At 39.4% G+C, this 21,343-nt stretch overlaps 1 protein-coding gene across 3 annotated transcripts in view; it reads right to left on the bottom strand.

Annotated features, from left to right (window-relative positions):
• ATP10B (ATPase phospholipid transporting 10B (putative)) overlaps positions 1–21,343 on the bottom strand; it is a 217,918-nt gene that overhangs the window by 79,899 nt on the left and 116,676 nt on the right. For all 3 annotated transcript variants that reach the window (XM_073620843.1, XM_073620846.1, XM_073620845.1), the window contains one exon: positions 4,341–4,426. In XM_073620843.1, coding sequence (XP_073476944.1) covers positions 4,341–4,426 — 86 coding nt within the window. The remainder of the gene's footprint in view (positions 1–4,340; positions 4,427–21,343) is intronic.

Here is a 21,343-nt window from a genome sequence, read left to right as displayed (position 1 = left end):
ATTAATGGCTGTGTGTTGAGTTATTTTGAGGGGGACAGCAAAATTACACTGTTATACAAGTTGTACACTCACTAATGTGAGGGGTGTACTCACTTTTGTGAGATTATATATATATATATATATATATATATATATATATATATATATATATATATATATATTCATATAAAACAAAATGTTTAGACTTTACAAAGTTGAGGCTATATCTACTGGATGCCTATGTCTGCAAAGTAACTGAAATAGTTGAAGCTATTTTATTTGAGCTGTGTAGATCTCTTCTTTTTCTTGGCATATTTCATATATCTACTTGACACACCAAGTGTGGAATAAAAAGATAATTGTACTTCTTTGACTAAAGTGAATTTCAGCTATTGAAGTGTAAGGCGTGTCAACTCCTATATTTATACATTACCATTATACATTCCTCAAATTCCCTTTAATCTCTTCCAGGACACTTCTAGATATATGTAAACACTTAAATACAATTTAAGTATATTAAAGAGTTCCTATTAAACATAGAAGATCAACTTCCCTAAATTTAGTTTGACAGAAATTGGCAGGGATAGCTTACAGAAAGTTAAAGCAGGTATATAAAAGATGCAAATGAACAGCTCTGTATTCATTAAAACATAATTAAATGTACTTTCTTAATTTCACTGGGTATTAGCCTCATAATTTCCTATACAGCTGCACACGGACTATAAGAGGGAAGGGGGCGAAACTGAGAGTCAATAAGTTGATTGCGTACAAATAAGCAGACAGTGAATATGAAAATAGGAGTAGAGAGCAGAGGAATGATCTTAGGAGTTTGATGTTGCTCCTTCACTGTTCAATCAGCAGGTTGGAGAGGAAGAGAGGATACCATTGTATTACTTCTACAGTCTATAAACAGAGAACGTGCCATTGTCCTCCTGTCTGGCAGGGCTGTGTAAATCTCAGAACTGAATGGATAGAACTCCAATTACTTTAGCAGGAAAAACTGCTACCTTCTTTTCTTTTTGTTTGTGTATTAAACTTTTTGCCTTAAGTTCAGTTTCATAGGAAATATGTAAGTTGTCAATATTGGCTTCTTAAATGATTTGGATACTTTAACAGCAACATTTTATTCCCATAATTCCTCACTTTGTTCATTTCCACCTGCAAGTTTTTGGAGGTTCTGCCAACTTTTGCGTGGTCCAGCTTCCCTAGTTGCTTATCAGTGGTAAAATAAATAAATAAGCCCAAAGGGAAAAGTGGAATCCCTTTGTAAATGCCACAGCAGGTGGGCAGACTCAAGAACTTAAGTACACCCATCTCACCAGCAGAGTTCCTTAGGCCCCTTTCACATGGGCGGTCCAATTTAGGCAGACCCGATTGGACCATCCATTGCCCTCTATGGAGTGGCGGATGTTAACTGACATCTGATATGATCCTATTCGCTAAGAACAGACAGATGGGGGATCTGTTCTCCATCCATCTGGCAGATCAGATCAGATGACAGTCAGATGGAAATGGACAGGTGGGCCACTTACATCTGACAGCCCATAGAGGAATGCGGGCTGTGTCTGTGTCCACTCTACATAAGTGAAACAGACATGGACATGTCATCTGCCTGCTCAATGGGGATTGGCAGACAGGATCCCTGATGAGCAGGCGGATTCGCTATTGATGTCCACCCTTCTGAAAGGGGCTTTAGAGATATAAGTAACTGTCAGGTGGTTTAACCCTCCAGCATATACAAAAAAAACTGAATTATCAGTTATGGATGAACTACAAAGCATTTAATGGAATACAACTTAAAAACAAGGATTGGATCACAAAAGTTTTATCCACAGTCAAGTGAAAGGTGAAATGTAGCTTGTGTAATCTTTGATGGCAGAATTTTCTGCTCATAATTAATGGTATCATTCACTAAGTGGCTTAAGTGTATTGTTTGTTGGAGTGATTTATTGATTTTATTAAGTTTGTTTTTTATCTTTGATATTAATGTTTAATTGTATGTGTATTGTATGTGTATACAGTGGGAAGAAATCTATCAGATGGTGCCTGGTACAGTAATGAAGCAGGAAGATACAAACTCTCCAGTTTATAGAATATATGTCACTTGATTATGACCTGCTGACTTTACTGCTTAATTATAATATTTGATTAGAGGACCAGGTACAAAAATCACATGACTGAAAAAGAAAATGCTTCTCCATTAAAACAAAATCAATTAAAAGAAATTCCCAATGTCTAGCAACTATTTAGATGTCAATTTGAACAGATGAACCTGTAGTAGTGTGCTAAACTTAATTCAGTTTGCTGGGCCCATTATAGAAAGGCAATACCTGGTAAAGATTTGTCTTTCATAACACTTCAATTTTCTCTTAAATACAGCTTGGGAAGTTGGGAGCATGGTTTGAGGATTGGAATAAACGTAAAAGCAAAACGGTAAGAAAGTAAACAAGTAGCAAAGGGGTTTGGTTAAAGATATAAAAAAAAACAATCATATTTCAAGCAGCATCGCAAAACGTTTCATACATAGGCAATCCTCTGATCAGACTACATTATGATTGATTGTTGCCTTTATTCCTCAGCAACTGACAAGTGGCATTAGTAACAAGAGGAAATTTAATTCATTTTTGTTATGAAATGGTTAATAACCCACTGCAGTATAACCATATTGTAAGGTTATTCAGAATTTCTTCAGATTCAAAAGGCTCCTTTATCCAAACAGACTGGCTTTAAAGGTGTTACAAAATCTGAAATTATTACTAGGAGTGATTCTTGGTTTTATAGCAACTATCATTAAAGCTATAGATAAGGGGGTTTTGGATTGCACAGCCCAATCTACCAAATCACTGTGATGCTTGGTAGCCACCCAGTGAAAGTTGTTGCCACACCTGGATTTCAAAAAGAGCTCATACTCTTACAAGTTACAAAGATTAGCAGTAAACAGTGCCTTTTCTTAAAGCTAAGCTCCACCCAAAAGGGGTAGCTCCGCTTGTCTGCCTCTCCCCCTCCGCTGCCACATTTGGCACCTTTTTGTAGGGGGGGGGGGTGGGTACCTGGTTTTGCCAGGCACCCACTTCCACTTCTGGTTCAGTTCGAGTTCAGTTCAGAACTGAGCCGGAAGTTTGGCCCCCCTTCCCCTGCAGCCTTCTGGGACAATGCACAGGTCCTAGAAGACTGCGACCCATTCACAAAGCACAGCACGCTTTGCGCATGAGCAGTAAGAGACCGGCTGTGAAGCAAGGCTTCGCTACTGGTTTCCATTAGTCAAGATGGCACCAGCACCCGATAGCTGATTGAAGAATCGGCTCAGGTGAGGACACCGCTGGATGCCTGGACAGGTAAATGCCCTAATATTAAAAGTCAGCAGCTACAGTATATGTAGCTGTTGACTTAATTTTTGTGGGGAAACCGGGACCTCCTCTTTAAGGAGAAAAGTTAGAGGCATGTAAGAGATAAATAGGCCTTTCCATCTTGAAAAATAAGGACATGGAGCACATTAATATTTCCATAATTTTTTGTTGTACCTTTAACTTGGCAATCAGCAGAAAAATACACTGTGTGAGAGCTGATTACAGGAAATGCACAAACCTCTCTCCACACAGCGAAAACAGGAGCGAAGGTAGAGAGCCATGTTCTGAATGGACAAGCTCCGTGCTGAGCTCCCTCTCCATCACAAATGTATCTCATGTGTCGAGAAAACTTCTCATTAGTGACTCATGCTGATAAGAGAAGAACAAAGCACCAGAGAGATACAAGACTTAGAGCTTTGGCTAGAGATAAATAAACACTCCAGATATATGTGCTTTCTTCAGATTTTATGACTGAGGTTTACAACCACTTTAAGGTGCTCCATGAGGAGTTTACCCATCCATACCCAGGCAAAGGGTTCAAATAATGTTGAAGGAAAAAAATATGACAAGCTATCAAAAACTATCCGTTAATGTATAGAGGTGCTTGCCTCAAAAATCAATACAGTCCTATCAGAGCCACATTATCCACAGGGCAAAGTTGGCACCATCCAAGGGCTCAAGGGATGTCATGGGGCCCAGCTGTGCACCTGCCTTTTAATTTCCTTATAGGCAGCTAGTGTCTGCTAGGATAGGCCATGCCAGTACAGACAATGTAGATAGGGCAGCTTCTCTGTGCCTCTTGCAATCTTTGTCAATGTCATCTGAAGGAATAGGAGGCCAAAGCTGATTCCCCTGTGTTTACAATCTCTGAATTAGGAATACTTCCAAGAAAGCAAAAGACTTGGATTTACCTAGTAGGTCATACCATGCAAGTGAACAACTACATTAGGAAGTTTACATAACCACCTAAAGAACAGAAATGATAAAAAATACATATAAGTTTTAGATACTCACATGTAGCCTTTGAATTTGCTGAGGTTATTATTTGGTTTTTCACAGACAATAGTATAAATAAAGGATTCAGGGTCAAATGGAGTGTCCTATTAAAAAAAAATAAAAATAAAAAATAAAATTGAACATTAACTATTAGACCTTTACTGAAATGGTAGCAGACAGATGCATTACACAGATTAAATGTTTTTAAAAAATGTATTACATTTTTGTTGAATTGAAAAAGTCAAGGCTTATTATATTTGGATGCAGTGTGGAATGATTAGAATTTATTTCAGGTCTATTCTCTGCATGGTGACTGATATTTCTCAGAAGGAGATGTTTTGGATGGCTGCAAGGTCAATGTCAGAGTGAGCCCAAGTCTGTTCTCATTAACATACAATTAAAGAAGCCCAGCCTTTGCCCTTTAACCCTTTGTTAGGGCAGACAATGTTCAAATCTACTGGATAATGAAGATCTGCCTGCACAGCACAGACAGGGATAATTATGGCAACCACAGCTGACCATCATCCCATAAACAAAGAGACATCTGTAGTATTTTTCCTTGCTGGAAGGTCCAGAATAGCATCTTAAAAATTGAGACGTGCAACGCCGGGACAAGTATTCTGTAAAGTGTGGGATCTATCACTTTAAGACCGGGCCTCTTTTTTAGATGTGGTTACAAGTTAAAAACAGTTTTTTTTTGCTAGAAAATTACTTAGAACCCCCAAACATTATGCATTTTTTTTCTAGCGTCCTAGAGAATAAAATGGCTGTCATTGCAATACTTTCTCTCACACCGTATTTGCGCAGCGGTCTTACAAGCACATTTTTAAAAAAAAATCAACTTTTTTTTATTAAAAAATAAGACAACAGTAAAGTTAGCCCAATTTTTTTTTAAATTGTAAAAGATAATGTTACACCGAGTAAATTGATACCCAACGTGCCATGCTTCAAAATTGCGCCCGCTCGTGGAATGGCGACAAACTTTTACCCTTAAAGATCTCTATAGGCGACATTTAAAAAACTCTACTGGTTGCATGTTTTGCGTTACAGAGGGGGTCCAGGGCTAGAATTATTGCTCTCGCTCTACCGATTGCGGCGATACCTCACATGTGTGGTTTTCATATGCGGCCGCTACTCACGTATGCGTTCGCTTCTGCACGCGAGCTCGGTGGGACGGGATGCGTTTAAAAATGTTTTTTTCTTATTTATTTTACCTTTTACTTTTTATTTTTACACTGTTTTAAAAAAAAAAAAATCTGTCACTTTATTCCTATTACAAGGAATGTAAACATCCCTTGTAATAGAAAAAAGCATGACAGGACCTCTTGAATATGAGATCTTGGGTCAAAAAGACCTCAGATCTCATATTTACACTAAAATGCAATTAAAAAAATATATAAAATTGTCATTTAAAAAAATAAATAAATTGGCCCTTTAAGAGCTATGGGCGGAAGTGACGTTTTGACATCGCTTCCGCCCTGCAGTGTCATGGAGACGGGTGGGGGCCATCTTTCCCTCACTTGTCTCCATGTCAGCCCAGGGGAAAGATGCGATCGCCTCCGCCGATGCCGACGGCTCCGGTAAGCGGTGCAGGGGGGCCCTCCCGCCACCGATAAAAGTGATCTTGCGGCGAATCAGCAGCAGAGATCACTTTTATCTTGTAGCTGCTGCCATACCAACGATATCCATAGCCAAAGTGGGGACATATATTGGCGCGTGGCAGTCAGCAAGTGGTTAAAAAGATAATGCATAATAGTGGGATCTGGTGAGTGTATAGTGTGAAGGGTGTGGGACACACGTGGTGTGGTGAAGGTGTAATTGATACTGGAGTACAACCCCATGGAATATACTCATCTAGAGACTGTGTTCTTCATTCACAAAAGTGGACCACATAAGAACATTTTTATTTCTAGACATTGAATTTATATACACAAAGTGTTTTTACACTGGGGGAGCGCTGGTAATGCTCTAAAGATTTTCTTTAAGACGTGTGTTTGATTTGATGAATTAACCTTATAGCAGCAGCTTTTGTGTGGAAGAAATGTTATTTTGTACTGTTTTAATTGGTTATGCATGTGCGCTTTGGCAAGTGGTATTTCTTATCCATTTCTTTATGAGTATACAGGAAGTGAGGGGAAATCGCCTAAAAAAAATTCACAAAAACTGTGAAAAAGTGCATTATCACCACTGTACAAGGAGAATGAGGATGATCAAGGAAATTATAACGCTGAATCAGGAAATAGTAAAGTTATCAAAACGCCTATAGTCATTGGAGTACCTAGGTCAGGAAGGGAGGGAAAAATCTCCTTAATTTGGGAAAAAGTAGTACTAACTTAAAAAAAGAAAACTTTGGATGGATTCTGCTTGTGAAAACAAGTCCACAAGTGAAACTGTGCTTTGGCAGTGCATTACTTCCATATCTCTCACTCCAATGTAGAAAAGAGAGAAAGCTTTAGTGTAAGCACCACATTGTAAAAAGCGAATCACTAAGCACCAGAACTGTTACTTTGGTAGGAAGGGGAATGAGTAAGGCTGGTGATAGATATGTCATTTTTTATGTTGAGGACTTTTGTTGATGAAAAATGACTGACTTGATTCCTCCATCCAAACACTCGATGTGGGGAATAATTTCTGCTACACTATTTTATACTGACAGTGTGGAGACCTTCCCACCATTAGAATACACTGATCAGTGCTGTCGGCTATAGCTGGCAGCGGTGATAGAGTGGCAAAAATCCCTGCCCATACGTGGATTGAAATGGGCCAGGCTGAATTTTGATCCATGTATGACCGGCTTTGGATGGTCCCCATACTCAAAAGTTCCAGGTATTTCTCTACATTCGCAGTGGCTAGAAAAATAGCAAGGAAGAAATGGGAAAGTGAGTTCAACTGGGAAAAGCAGCAGTTAAAGATGAATTCCAGGTATGGTAAATTTTTTCATAGTTACATTGGTCCAACCTGGACCAATGTAACCATGCATATACCATAACTGGCTGATGGCCAATGCTCCTGGGAGCTGGAAATCACTGACACTAATACTCCAGTAATTACCACTTGGTTTCAGGCCCTGTGCTGAGAATTTCTGAATGAATGCAAAATGCTCTCTAAATTGACAAAGTGGAGTGCATGACATCACTGCCCGCCTCTCGTCAAATATTTTCATCATCATTTTCAGCAGCAGCAGTTTCCAGTGACAAACTAAATGAAAATGACTCAGAATTTTTGTCAATTAACAAAAACTTTGAGGAAAGTCGAATCCAATTTTTGTCAATGAATGAAAAACAGAAAAAAAATGTGACGGAAGGACGTTTTACTTATAAAGACATTCTATAACGGTTACATCTGTGTCTGTGTAGATTGTTCAAACCTTAAAACTATAAATAATAACACGTTATTAGATTTTTTTTTTTTACTAGAGAAATATAGATGTAGATTTTAGGTAACTAAAATACAACTAAAACTAAAAATGGCATTTTAGTCAAAAGACTATGACTAAACCTAAATTGAAATTTGACGTCAAAATTAGCACTGCTCTCCACCTCATCCAACTAAAGAAGGCTTTGCATTCATTAAGAAAAGCAAAACATTCTCTGGAAGGAACCCATTCTGAGCAGCTGACCTACTGTGTTCAGAATGCATCAGGCTGGCTGCTCAGCAAGGGACCCCGGAAGGCAAGTGGAGATCTCTAAAGTGATGTCTATTTCAGTGGTTTCCAGCTTCCAGGGGCATCGGCCAGGCATGGTATATATAATATATGTTGCATTGGTCCAATGCAAAAATATACAGCGTACCATATCTGGAATTCATCTTTAGGTAAGCATTGTATGCATAAAGTACATTTACATAAAGGATAGAGGTAGAATTCAACTCTACTGCTAAACAAATTCTTGACACCTGTAAGGTAATGTAAAAGGAAAAATGTCAACCTGATAGGACTTAGTGCTGTCATTTTATTGTAGTCTAGTGTGCTCTACAAGTTTGTATGATGCAATATCCTGTAAAAGTGAGGAAACATTTGGGTGTGGATCAAGGTACACGTTGCATGGCATACAGTATACCTATTTCCTTCTGTAATGCCTTCACTTTGAGCTTGCCTAAAAACCATAGATATATAATAAATATAATTTAAACTCTAAATACATTGTGTGTCATCTTGAAACAGGGATTATGTGGATACACGCATTCAATAATTTTGCAAACAGCTCGGTGAGCTCAATTAAACTGGCTATATATGGATCAAAATTTGGCTGATTCTGCAGGGACAGGACATATTTTGATCCATGTATGGGCACTGTGGTTGAACAGAAGTCGATCTACTGGTCGACTTCTGTTCACTCGCCTTGTGGAAAAATGGTGTTCAACCAGTGATGCAGGCTATAGCCTGCAATCCTGATCAGCGTATTCTGATGGCAGGGAAGTTTCCCCACTGTCAGAATACAATGACATAGCGAGGATTCGAGGGAATAGTGTCCTTTTTTCATTCAACCCACTGGTTGAAAAAACAAACAAAAAAAAAAACCAGACTCATCTTTGGGCAACTTAAAGTGATTGTACGCCTTTTTTTTAAAATAATAAACATGTTATACTTACCTGCTAAGTTCAATGGTTTTGCACAGAGCAGCCCCAATCCTCCTCTTCTGGAGTGCTCTGCTGGCGATCCTGGTTCCTCCTCTTTGGTGAGTTCCCCCATAAGAAGCTTTCTGTGACAGCACTTGTGCAGGCTCAATCCCTAGCCACGCTGCCTGTATCTCTCTACATAGACAATGCAGCTTGGAGAGACTGGAGAGAGCTGTTGCTCTTGGGCATAAGCTGAATTGAGATCAGGCTCAGGTAAGTATAAGGGGGGGGGGGGGGGCTGGGGGGATCCTGTTGCACATAGAATTGTTTTACCTTAATGCAGAGAATGCAATAAGTTAAAAAACCTTTAGCCTTTAGAACCACTTTAACAGTCTACAGGCAGGGAAGGCTATAATTGACATGCTATACTTTATCTACCGGTACTTAGCAGTAAATATCACATTAAGTACAAACACTAATATATCAATCATTTGAAGGACAGTGTCGATTCTTGTTATGTTGGGTTATTTATACAATATTTTTAAGGTTACACGTACAACTACTGTTGGGATCTACACCACATGATTTTTGCAATATGTGTGTAAACATTTGGTTGATATATTCTTATGCTATTTTGTATACAAATCCTATATCTATCTATCTATGACCCCTTGAATCCAACTATAGATACAGTATATTGCCTAATTAATGTGCAATTTTAGTTTTTAGCTGCATGATAATTAGACATGTATTATACAATTATACCATATAATATTGGATTGTGGTTCATTGGAATAATGCTTACTTAACATACACAATGGAATAGATTGTTGAAAAACATGGGAATACTTCGCTTACACCAGAAGTACAAATGATTACAAAATGTATCAGCCTGAATGTAATGAAATAATTATTCCATAAAGCGATAGCAGGCACAGGTGAGATGTTATAAAAAGTGCAAGTGAAGTTATATATACGTTAAAGTCTCTTTAACTTGAATTGCAGTTATTACATTGTGAAAGGCAATATTGTGAAATGGATTCATAAGAACAATCTGACCGAGTTGAGTGTAATACAATCCTATACCTGAACTACTATGACAAAGAAACAACTTCCACATTGCTCCCCATAAAAAGCCAGGGTTCAATATATCAAGTAATATTATATACATTAAGGTATATGAATCCTGCTATTGCTTATGCAAACAGCAATAATGGAATACTGATGTAGTTGCTAATGTTCAGTAAACCAACCACTGAGACCTCTGCTTGCTTTTGTATAAGGAAGCTAGAATAATTTAATAATAATTACTTTGGGTTCCTGGACTTTGCAGATTACAAAATGGTAATCTGTCAATTCTGGAATTTACCAGATGGGCTACTCTTAAAGTGGTGTTCCGGCCGAAATGATACTTTTTAAATAAAAATACCCCTATAATACACAAGCTTAATGTATTCTAGTAAAGTTAGTCTGTAAACTAAGGTCTGTTTTGTTAGTTTATAGCAGTATTTTGTTATTTTATAAATTTACAGCAGGCCGTGGCCATCTTAAGTGTGGGCATCCGAAGCCAGACTGTATTTCTTCCTGGATCTCATCCTTGCAGATCTCGCACATGCTCAGTGCAGCACAAGCAGTGTAATAGGTTTCAGGTCAGGTTTTTATAGCAGCGGCAGTGTCAGAGGAAGTTTCCGCCCCTTCCCAGAAGGCATTGCAAACAGGAAATGGGCCACGGCCAGGGAGGAGGAAGTGAAAAATGAATAAAGCAGATATACAGTAAGAGAAAAAAAATTTAAAAATATCCAATTTGTTTACAGTGCACAGTTTAGTGAGGGATGCTGAAGAGTTGTAAAAGTGGGTGGAACTCCACTTTAATTATTTGTTTCCTTTTCAGCTTTACATATTAAACATTTTGGAGTTGATTCCAAAACTGTTAGGTCATCAGTTGTCTCAGTTCTAAATCAGTCATTTAACTTGGCATAGAGGCCAGACAATGGGATCTCAGAGAGAGTGGTTTTCTGTATAAAGCAGTATTAAACCCAAAAAGCAAACATTTATTAAACGGCAGCTGGTGATCCAGCCAGTAAGTCTGTTGCCTTAAAAACAACAAGCTCTGCAGATTGTATCAGTTACAGAGATGAGACAAACCATTTATCACAGGCAGGGGTGCTTACAATAATCAGTTTTATCAATGTAAAACCTTTATCGCAAAAAGAAAAAAAAAAAGTTACTGTAACTGCTTTTACAGTGTGAGCTGGAGTTCAGCTTCAAATTTAAATCAGTATTTAAATCTGCTAGTACATCCAACACTCTCCTGCCCCCAGATTGGGAATGCTGCTATTCAAATGTTTCCCCTGTGCTCCTTCACCCAGAGTGGGGGCACTTTAATACAGGAAGTGTGTTATTGGTCAGATCAACAGATGAAAACAGAGGGAAAAAGCCTAGAAAATAAAAGTAATACAGCCACCACATCTAATGGTTGGTAAGCTGCAATATATTACATTTTTGGTTTTGATACAGCTTTAACCACTTGCCAACCAGCCGCCATCATTATACGCAAGTCTGCAAATCGCCGTAGGTGTACGTCGGCACCTTTAAGGGTGATAGCAGGCGCGGGCCCGCTGCTCAGCAGGAGTCCCGATGCGCATCGCGACCGCCGACCACCCGTGATCACAGGCACGAGAATCGGAACAGCGATCTGTCTCCTCCCCCAATGAGTCACATCCCTCCACAGTTAGAAACACTCCCTAGGACACACATTTAACCCCTTGATTTGCCCCTAGTGTTAACCCCTTCCCTGCCAGTGACATTTATACAGTAATCGATGACTATTTTTTGCTCTGATCGCTGTATAAAATGTCAATGGTCCCAAAAAATGCGTCAAAAGTGTCCGATCTGTCCATCACAATGTCACAGTCCTGCTAAAAATGGCTGATCGCCGCCAGTAAATAAAAATAATAATAAAAATGCCATAAATCTATCCCCTATTTTGTAGATGCTATGACTTTTGCGCAAACCAATCGATATACGCTTATTGAGATTTTTATTTTACCAAAAATATGTAGAAGAATATATATCGTCCTAAACTGATGAAGAAATTTTTTTTTACATATTTTGTTTGGGATATGTATTATAGCAAAAAGTAAAAAATATTGTTTTTTTTTTTTTTCAAAATTGTCGCTCTTTTTTTGTTTATAAAGCAAAAAATGAAAAACGCAGAGGTGATCAAATACCACCAAAAGAAAGCTCTATTTGTGGGGGAAAAAAAGGATGTCAATTTTGTTTGGGTACAACATCGCACGACTGCACAGTTGTCAGTTACAGCGACGCAGTGTCGTATCGCAAAAAATGGCCTGGTCATTAAGGGGGAAATTCTTCCGGTCCTAAAGTGGTTAATCCAAGCCAACACAAAACGTGTTGGGCAGTTTCAGTAGACCACTGACATGTACATTCTATATGTCAAGGCTGTGCCAAGACACGCATTTCCAGCTCAGTATATCATCCTCTAAACTTCAGTTGTCAAGAATGAGGATGAATAAAGTGTAACTAAAGGCAAAACAGTTTTTTTCCCCCATTTTGGATAGAGTAAGGGAGGGTTACAACCTGTCAGTTTTTGTGTCCCATTGAAGAGCTTTAACTTTCTGTCCCATAGAAAAAACACAAGTGAGAACAAATTCCCCCAAAGTGAGGGAATTGCTGCGTGTCACCAGAACAAGCGTCCTCATTGGAAGTATTCACCTCTATTAGGCCCCTTGCAGACGAGGTGGACTCTGCCAAGCGCATCTGCCTGCTCAGCGAGGGATATGTCCGCTGATTCCCGCTGAGCAGGCGGATGACAAGTTTGTGTCCGCTCCGCTATGCAGAGAAGACACGGACACAGCCCGCTCCTCTCTATGCGGTGGTCAGATGGAAACAAACTGCCTGTTAATTTCCATCTGAAGTTTATCCAATCCGCTGGACGGATGGGGAACAGATCCCCACCCATCTGTTCTTAGCGAATGACGGCAGGTGTCAGTGGATACATGTCCGCTGACATCCGCCACTCCATAGAGAGCTATGGATGGTCTGATTGGGTCCGCCTGAAAACTGACAGGTGGACCAGATTGGTCCATCAGTATGAAAGGGGCCTTAGTGTTCTGATGTCAACCCAAAATGTTGGCCTTTTTTTTACTTTTACTTTCACTTTCGATTATAACCAAAAATAGAACAAATAGAGTAGCTGACAGGGGTTGTAATCCCTCTCCACTCTATCCAAAACTAAAAGTTACACTTTAACTATTGCCACATAAAATCTGTTGGCTCAAATGATTCACTGCTTCTAAATGGAGAACAATTTACCAGACTGTTACCTGATTTTTTTGTGTCTTTCATTCTATCTGATATAGTACATCATGGGAGTGCAAGGAAGGTTAAATGCAGCATGCTAATCAAATATGAAGCATCTAATTAGCTGTACCTGAGTGTTATACACACACAACTAAAATAATTTACAAAGTATCAAAAGAAAAGGCATGTCCTTATTGGCACTGACAGAACAAGCAAATAACAAAGAAATTATGCACATAAATCACAAGTGAGAAATCTTATCCTCATAAAACTAATTAGATTTTCTTCTCAGGATGTCTTCCATAATGACAATGTGCAAAGCATAAAACAAGGAGGGAAATGCACAGTGGGTGTTAATATGCTGCATATCAACTTGTCCTAGCCAAGTGAGCGAGTGAACACTTTGGTAAAGCATGAAAGTTGGCCCCTTTTGCAGGTATAGCTATTTAAAACATAAAAAATAAGTGCCCACATGGTTTAAAATCCAGTAATACACTGTCTTATTAATGTGGAATGAAAGGAAAGGGGAAGAGGTTTCTAAGAACCCCCCTTTCCTCATGGAATTACGACAGAAGGCAGTTGCAAGGCTCCCCCTTGTGTGCCTGAGGCACACAGGGGCCTTGTTTAGGTTTAGTGACCTGACGTGAGGTCACATGGCCTATAGGGCACATGAGAGTCTTGACAGGGTTTATACAGGCAGGAAGAAAGACAGGCTAGGATTGCCTGATTTGAAGTAAGGTCACATGGCAGACTAGGGTTAGGTCATGTGAATCTTACCTCAGAATGTTCCAGAAACCCCTGAGCCTGCCTATAAAAAGGGGGTTCCGTGAAGGGGAGCTCATTCACCTCAGAAGGCACAGCCGTGGTGCTCCCCACCCTCCCACCCAAAATTGTGTGGTGCCAATATTGTGTGGTGGTGTCACCTTGAAGTCAAGGGGGACAGTGTGAATATTATAAAAGTGGACTAGAGTTTGAACGACTGGGTCTGGAAAGTGTTGAAGTGAAGTTGAGTTATTTGGGAAGTTAAAAGTTTTAATTATTTATGTTACAGCTTGAGCCGTGGTGGCTAAGCTTTTTTTGAGTGTGTAAAATACTTACAGCATTATAATTTTATTCAAAATATATTCTCTTTTAAACCAACAAATGGCCGTGGCCAGTTATTATCCAAACTCTGTGTCTGGTGTATTCTTTTTTGGTAAGCTGCCTTCCTGTCTGTTGTCCCATACATGTTCCTTCCTAAAGAACATCATTTTTATCCAGCTGTTATCCAGCTTTAATCCTTTTGCTGCTAGCCTTAGTAAATAGATAGGAAAGTACATTATAGTTACAGATATAGTATATTGTAGTTATAAATGTTGAATGGGGCTTGTAATAAAAATAGGTGTGAAAGCTTTTTTGATCTCCTAGTGCGGTGCAGTATGTGTTTTACCAGTTAAAAACACAGAATTGTTAAGTAAGCTTCTAAGATTAGTTTTAAAGCTTTTTTTTTTTTAAATATTTTCTAGTTCCACGTTTTTTAATGTCAGACTGGACATTCTCAGTCTGCTGCAGAAAAGATTTGTAGCTAGCACGGCTCTGCAATAGGCAGAATTCACAGTAGTTTCACACCGCATAACAACTAGTGTCAGTGTATGTTAAAAATACATTTGTGTGGGTTGTCAGGAGACTAATACATACTGCAACCTAGCACTGTAGAAAAACAAGTACAGAAATACATTTTACGTAAGGCAATTTGAGATTGACAGTGAAATTCTAAGGTGGCTCATCACTACCAACACACGACAGCTAAATGGGGTTTTAGGTAGTATATCAGTGACCAGTTTTGTCATCTTTAAGCTGGCCATAGGCATTAGATGGCATGTGGACATTAGAAACAATCCCAACTCCCTGTAGGGAGCTCTGCTAGCCAAAATGGTTGCATTGGGTAACCATTTGTGTTTGGGCCTAAGGAGCAGGGTGGGAAGGGGGGGGGGGGGGGGGAACTGCTGCAGACACCTCCGGACTCAGCTTATCAGGATGAAAACAATAGCTGTTGTCCAATCACTATTATACCCCCATTAGCCTTATCCGGAGTGCCTATGGGTGCTCCATATATTAGATTATTGCCTGGCTTGGCTCAGAAAGGATGGACCTGTTGAGCATTTGTCAAATGTCTATGTATACCCTTAACCGGTTCCCGACCGGCGCACGCCAATGTACATCGGCAGAGTGGCACGGCTGGGCAAATGGACTTACAGGTACGTCCATTTGAATTCCCAGCTGTGCCATTGCGTGCGCGCGCCGGCCGCTCCGTGAGTCGGGTCGCGGGTCCCGCAGACTCGATTGCCGCGGGGATACCTGCGATCGCCTCACGGAGAGATGCTGATGCAAACAGCATCTCCCCGTTCTGCTCAGTGACAGTGTCACTGGATCTCTGCTCCCTGTCATCGGAGCAGAGATCAGTGACGTTACACACACAGCCCATCCCCCCTACAGTTAGAATCACTCCCCTAGGACATACTTAACCCCTCCCCGTCCCCTAGTGGTTAACCCCTTCACTGCCAGTGTCATTTACACAGTAATCAGTGCATTTTTAATCGCACTGATCGCTGTATAAATGACAATGGTCCCAAAAATGTGTCAAAAATGTCCGACATGTCCTCCATAACGTCGCAGTCACAATAAAAATCGCTGATCGCCGCCATTACTAGTAAAAAAAAATTATTAATAAAAATGCCATAAAACTATCCCCTATTTAGTAAACGCTATAACTTTTGCGCAAACCAATCAATAAACGCTTATTGCGATTTTTTTTTACCAAAAATATGTAGAAGAATACGATCGGCCTAAACTGAGGAAAAAAATGGGTTTTTTTTATATATTTTTTGGGGGTATTTATTATAGCAAAATGTAAAAAATACTGCGTTTTTTTCAAAATTGTCACTCTTATTTTGTTTATATCGCAAAAAATAAAAATCGCAGAGCGATCAAACACCACCAAAAGAAAGCTCTATTTGTGGGAAAAAAAAGGACGTCAATTTTGTTTGGGAGCCAAGTCGCACGACCGTGCAATTGTCAGTTAAAGCGATGCAGTGCCGAATCGCAAAAAAACGCTCTTGTCAGGAAGGGGGTAAAATCTTCCAGGGCTGAAGTGGTTAAACCCCCATTAGACACACCTGAAAGCCTCACTTTCCCAGACGCCTGTATTGCATGTTGATGCAGCTGATCAGAAAAAAATGTGCTAAGCTCACAAATCTAATAATTCCCTGGGTGTCACTGAGAAAGTGGTGAAGATTTTCCCCAATAAAAAGAAAACCCTGACAGATGATCAAAACCTTTGGCAAAAGGAAATACTTAAAGAAAAGGTAAACCCTAACTAAAGGGTTTAGGGGTTGATTTACTAAAGGAAAATAGACTGTGCACTTTGCAAAGTGCAGTTGCCCTCTGCAAATGTAGTTGCTTCTGAGCTTGGTAAATGAGGTAAGGCTTCACTTTGCAAAGAGTACCCAAACGTACGCAAGGAAAAAAAACAGCATTTTGTTTGCACATGATTGGATGATAGAAGTCAGCATAGCTTCTGCTCATTTACTAAGCTCTGGAGCAACTGCACTTTGCAAAGTGCACAATATTTTTTCCCTTTAGTAAATCAACCCCTTAGTGGGCTGAAGCACTGTTTATCATAAACACAAGCATTTTTATTTTTTTTTTAATAAAACAATTGTTTTCACCAGGTATTATTTTAATAAAAGCTGCAGATCTCAAAATTTAAAAAAATTACTTTTGAAATTACATTAACATGTTAAAGCTTATATAAGATTTTATAGAATGTGTTTACATTTATTATACTTTAATTGGTTTAAGTTCACATAATTTTAGTGTTTATTTAATTTCTAATATATTTTAATGTTCTAATTAAGCTATTCATATATTGTTGCTTTGATCCATCAAACAGATCTTCATCTACATTGCTCTGATTACTAGAAATAGAACATATAAACTTAAACACAAGTATTATCAATGCATGAAAAGCATCCCATGATCAGTTTTATTTGTATAGTGTAAAAACAAAAAGATAAAGTAAACACAATTTGTATGTGATGCTGCCACTCCTATAATTTTTCCCTTTTGTACTAGCTCATAGGTTCACAGAGATCACAGTACTCTACCTGACATTGATTTTGTTTAGGCAAAATCCAGGGTCAGCATGTACTTCCTATGCTGAGACTCTAAAACATGCCACAATGTAAATCCGGGTTTCTTTGTAGCTTTTAACACTGTTTATAAATGTATGACACTGAACAGCCCTCTGCTACAGCCTCTTACCTTGTAACCTGCTACAAAGTTACAACGTGATCCCTGGGGAGAATAGACTGGGAAAATTCTTCTTCTTGCCATCAACAGAATGATGACATAATCTCAGCCTAGGCAAAGTCACCTGGCTGGAGCTTAACCACTTGAGCCCCGGACCATTATGCTGCCTAAGGACCAGAGGTCTTTTTCCAATTTGGCACTGCGTCGCTTTAACTGCTAATTGCGCGGTCATGCAATGCTGTACCCAAACGAAATTTGCGTCCTTTTCTTCCCACAAATAGAGCTTTCTTTTGATGGTATTTGATCACCTCTGCGGTTTTTATTTTTTGCGCTATAAACGGAAAAAGACCGAAAATTTTGAAAAAAAATGATATTTTCTACTTTTTGTTCTAAAAAAAATCCAATAAACTCAATTTTAGTCATACATTTAGGCCAAAATGTATTCGGCCACATGTCTTTGGTAAAAAAAATGTCAATAAGCGTATATTTATTGGTTTGCGCAAAAGTTATAGCGTCTACAAACTAGGGTACATTTTCTGTAATTTACACAGCTTTTAGTTTATGACTGCCTATGTCATTTCTTGAGGTGCTAAAATGGCAGGGCAGTACAAAACCCCCCCAAATGACCCCATTTTGGAAAGTAGACACCCCAAGGAAATTGCTGAGAGGCATGTTGAACCCATTGAATATTTATTTTTTTTGTCCCAAGTGATTGAAAAATGACAAAAAAAAAAAAAAAATTTACAAAAAGTCGTCACTAAATGATATATTGCTCACACAGGCCATGGGCCTATGTGGAATTGCACCCCAAAATACATTTAGCTGCTTCTCCTGAGTATGGGGATACCACATGTGTGGGACTTTTTGGGAGCCTAGCCGCGTACGGGGCCCCGAAAACCAATCACCGCCTTCAGGATTTCTAAGGGTGTAAATTTTTGCTTTCACTCTTCACTGCCTATCACAGTTTCGGAGGCCATGGAATGCCCAGGTGGCACAAAACCCCCCAAAATGACCCCATTTTGGAAAGTAGACACCCCAAGCTATTTGCTGAGAGGCATATTGAGTCCATGGAATATTTTATATTTTGACACAAGTTGCGGGAAAGTGACACTTTTTTTTTTTTTTTTTTTCATAAAGTTGTCACTAAATGATATATTGCTCACACAGGCCATGGGCATATGTGGAATTGCACCCCAAAATACATTTAGCTGCTTCTCCTGAGTATGGGGATACCACATGTGTGGGACTTTTTGGGAGCCTAGCCGCGTACTGGACCCCGAAAACCAATCACTGCCTTCAGGATTTCTAAGGGTGAAAATTTTTGATTTCACTCTTTACTGCCTATCACAGTTTCGGAGGCCATGGAATGCCCAGGTGGCACAAAACCCCCCCAAATGACCCCATTTTGGAAAGTAGACACCCCAAGCTATTTGCTGAAAGGCATGGTGAGTATTTTGCAGCTCTCATTTGTTTTTGAAAATGAAGAAAGACAAGAAAAAACATTTTTTTTTTTCTTTTTTCAATTTTCAAAACTTTGTGACAAAAAGTGAGGTCTGCAAAATACTCACTATACCTCTCAGCAAATAGCTTGGGGTGTCTACTTTCCAAAATGGGGTCATTTGGGGGGGTTTTGTGCCACCTGGGCATTCCATGGCCTCCGAAACTGTGATAGGCAGTGAAGAGTGAAATCAAAAATTCACGCCCTTAGAAAGCCTGAAGGCGGTGCTTGGTTTTCGGGGTCCCGTACGCGGCTAGGCTCCCAAAAAGTCTCACACATGTGGTATCCCCGTACTCAGGAGAAGCAGCAGAATGTATTTTGGGGTGTAATTTCACATATTTCCATGGCATGTTTGAGCAATATATCATTTAGTGACAACTTTGTGCAAAAAAAAAAAAAAAAAAATTTGTCTCTTTCCCGCAACTTGTGTCGCAATATAAAATATTCCATGGACTCGACATGCCTCTCAGCAAATAGCTTGGGGTGTCTACTTTCCAAAATGGGGTCATTTGGGGGGGTTTTGAACTGTCCTGGCATTTTATGCACAACATTTAGAAGCTTATGTCACACATCACCCACTCTTCTAACCACTTGAAGACAAAGCCCTTTCTGACACTTATTGTTTACATGAAAAAGTTTTTTTTTTTTGCAAAAAAATTACTTTGAACCCCCAAACATTATATATTTTTTTAAAGCAAATGCCCTACAGATTAAAATGGTGGGTGTTTCATTTTTTTTTTTCACACAGTAATTGCGCAGCGATTTTTCAAACGCATTTTTTGGGGAAAAAACACACTTTTTTTAATTTTAATGCACTAAAACACGCTATATTGCCCAAATGTTTGATGAAATAAAAAAGATGATCTTAGGCCGAGTACATGGATACCAAACATGACATGCTTTAAAATTGCGCACAAACGTGCAGTGGCAACAAAATAAATACATGTTTAAAAGCCTTCAAAAGCCTTTACAGGTTACCACTTTAGATTTACAGAGGAGGTCTACTGGAAAAATTACTGCACTCGATCTGGCCTTCGCGGTGATACCTCACATGCATGGTGCAATTGCTGTTTATGTTTGACGACAGACCGCCGCTTGCGTTCGCCTTAGCGCGAGAGCAGGGGGCGACAGGGGTGTTTTTTTTTTTTTTTTTTTTTCTTTATTATTTTTTTGCTTTTTTAATCTTACTTTTAAACTGTTCCTTTCATATTTTTTTTTTTAATCATTTTTATTGTTATCTCGGGGAATGTAAATATCCCCTATGATAGCAATAGGTAGTGACAGGTACTCTTTTTTGAAAAAATTGTGGTCTATTAGACCCTAGATCTCTCCTCTGCCCTCAAAGCATCTGACCACACCAAGATCGGTGTGATAAAATGCTTCCCCAATTTCCCAATGGCGCTATTTACATCCGGCGAAATCTAAGTCATGAAATACTCGTAGCTTCCGGTTTCTTAGGCCATAGAGATGTTTGGAGCCACTCTGGTCTCTGATCAGCTCTATGGTCAGCTGGCTGAATCACCGGCTGCATTCTCAGGTTCCCTGTTGAGACAGGAGAGCCAGAGAAAAACACGGAAGACGGTGGGGGGGGGGGCATTCCCTCCCACGGCTTGTAAAAGCAGTCTAGAGGCTAATTAGCCGCTAGGATTGCTTTTACATGAAAGCCGACCGCTGGCTGAAAAGAATGATACCAAGATGATACCTAAACCTGCAGGCATCATTCTGGTATAACCACTCAAAGTCGTGAATGGCGTACCTGAAGACAAAAAAATGGTTAACAATGGTTAACAATAAAGCACAGTAAAGTGTAAATAATTACACACCTGAAAAACAAACATGATAAAACATAATAACAATAACAATAACAACAAAACATTGCAGAATAGAATACAGTAAAAAAAGAGCAGAACAATAGAGAGAGAGAATAGAGAGAGAGAGAACAATAAAACAACAACTATTTTTTTTTATTTCATATTTTTTTTTTTTTTTACACTTTTTTTTGTAACTAACTTTTATAACGGTAACCGGTTCCAGGTTCGGGTCTCTCAAAATGCGATGGCATCTTGGGAGACCCTGTGAAAGTGTGCCTAGTCTGTGCAATGCTGTACCCTACGCTAATACTCAACTAGTGAATGGTAGCGTTCAAAACATTCACCAATGCAAGACCAGGATTGTCAGGACAGGAGGGACAATAATAGCGGGTGTCACGCCTATATCCGCGCTTGCTGCAGACACGACATCTTTTTTGGGGGTTCGTTGGGTAGGGGTACTCGGGAGGACATAAAAATGCCTCTCATGCAGCCGACTGCATTTGGTTGGGGATGTGAATGGGGGAAGTACGGGCGCTGCAGAA

The sequence above is a fragment of the Aquarana catesbeiana genome, linkage group LG03 (assembly GCF_042186555.1).
Source record: "Aquarana catesbeiana isolate 2022-GZ linkage group LG03, ASM4218655v1, whole genome shotgun sequence".
In the NCBI taxonomy this organism is placed as follows: Eukaryota; Metazoa; Chordata; class Amphibia; order Anura; family Ranidae; genus Aquarana; species Aquarana catesbeiana.
The sequence above is the reverse complement of the archived record's forward strand: the minus strand, read 5'-3'. Positions and strand labels throughout refer to the sequence as shown.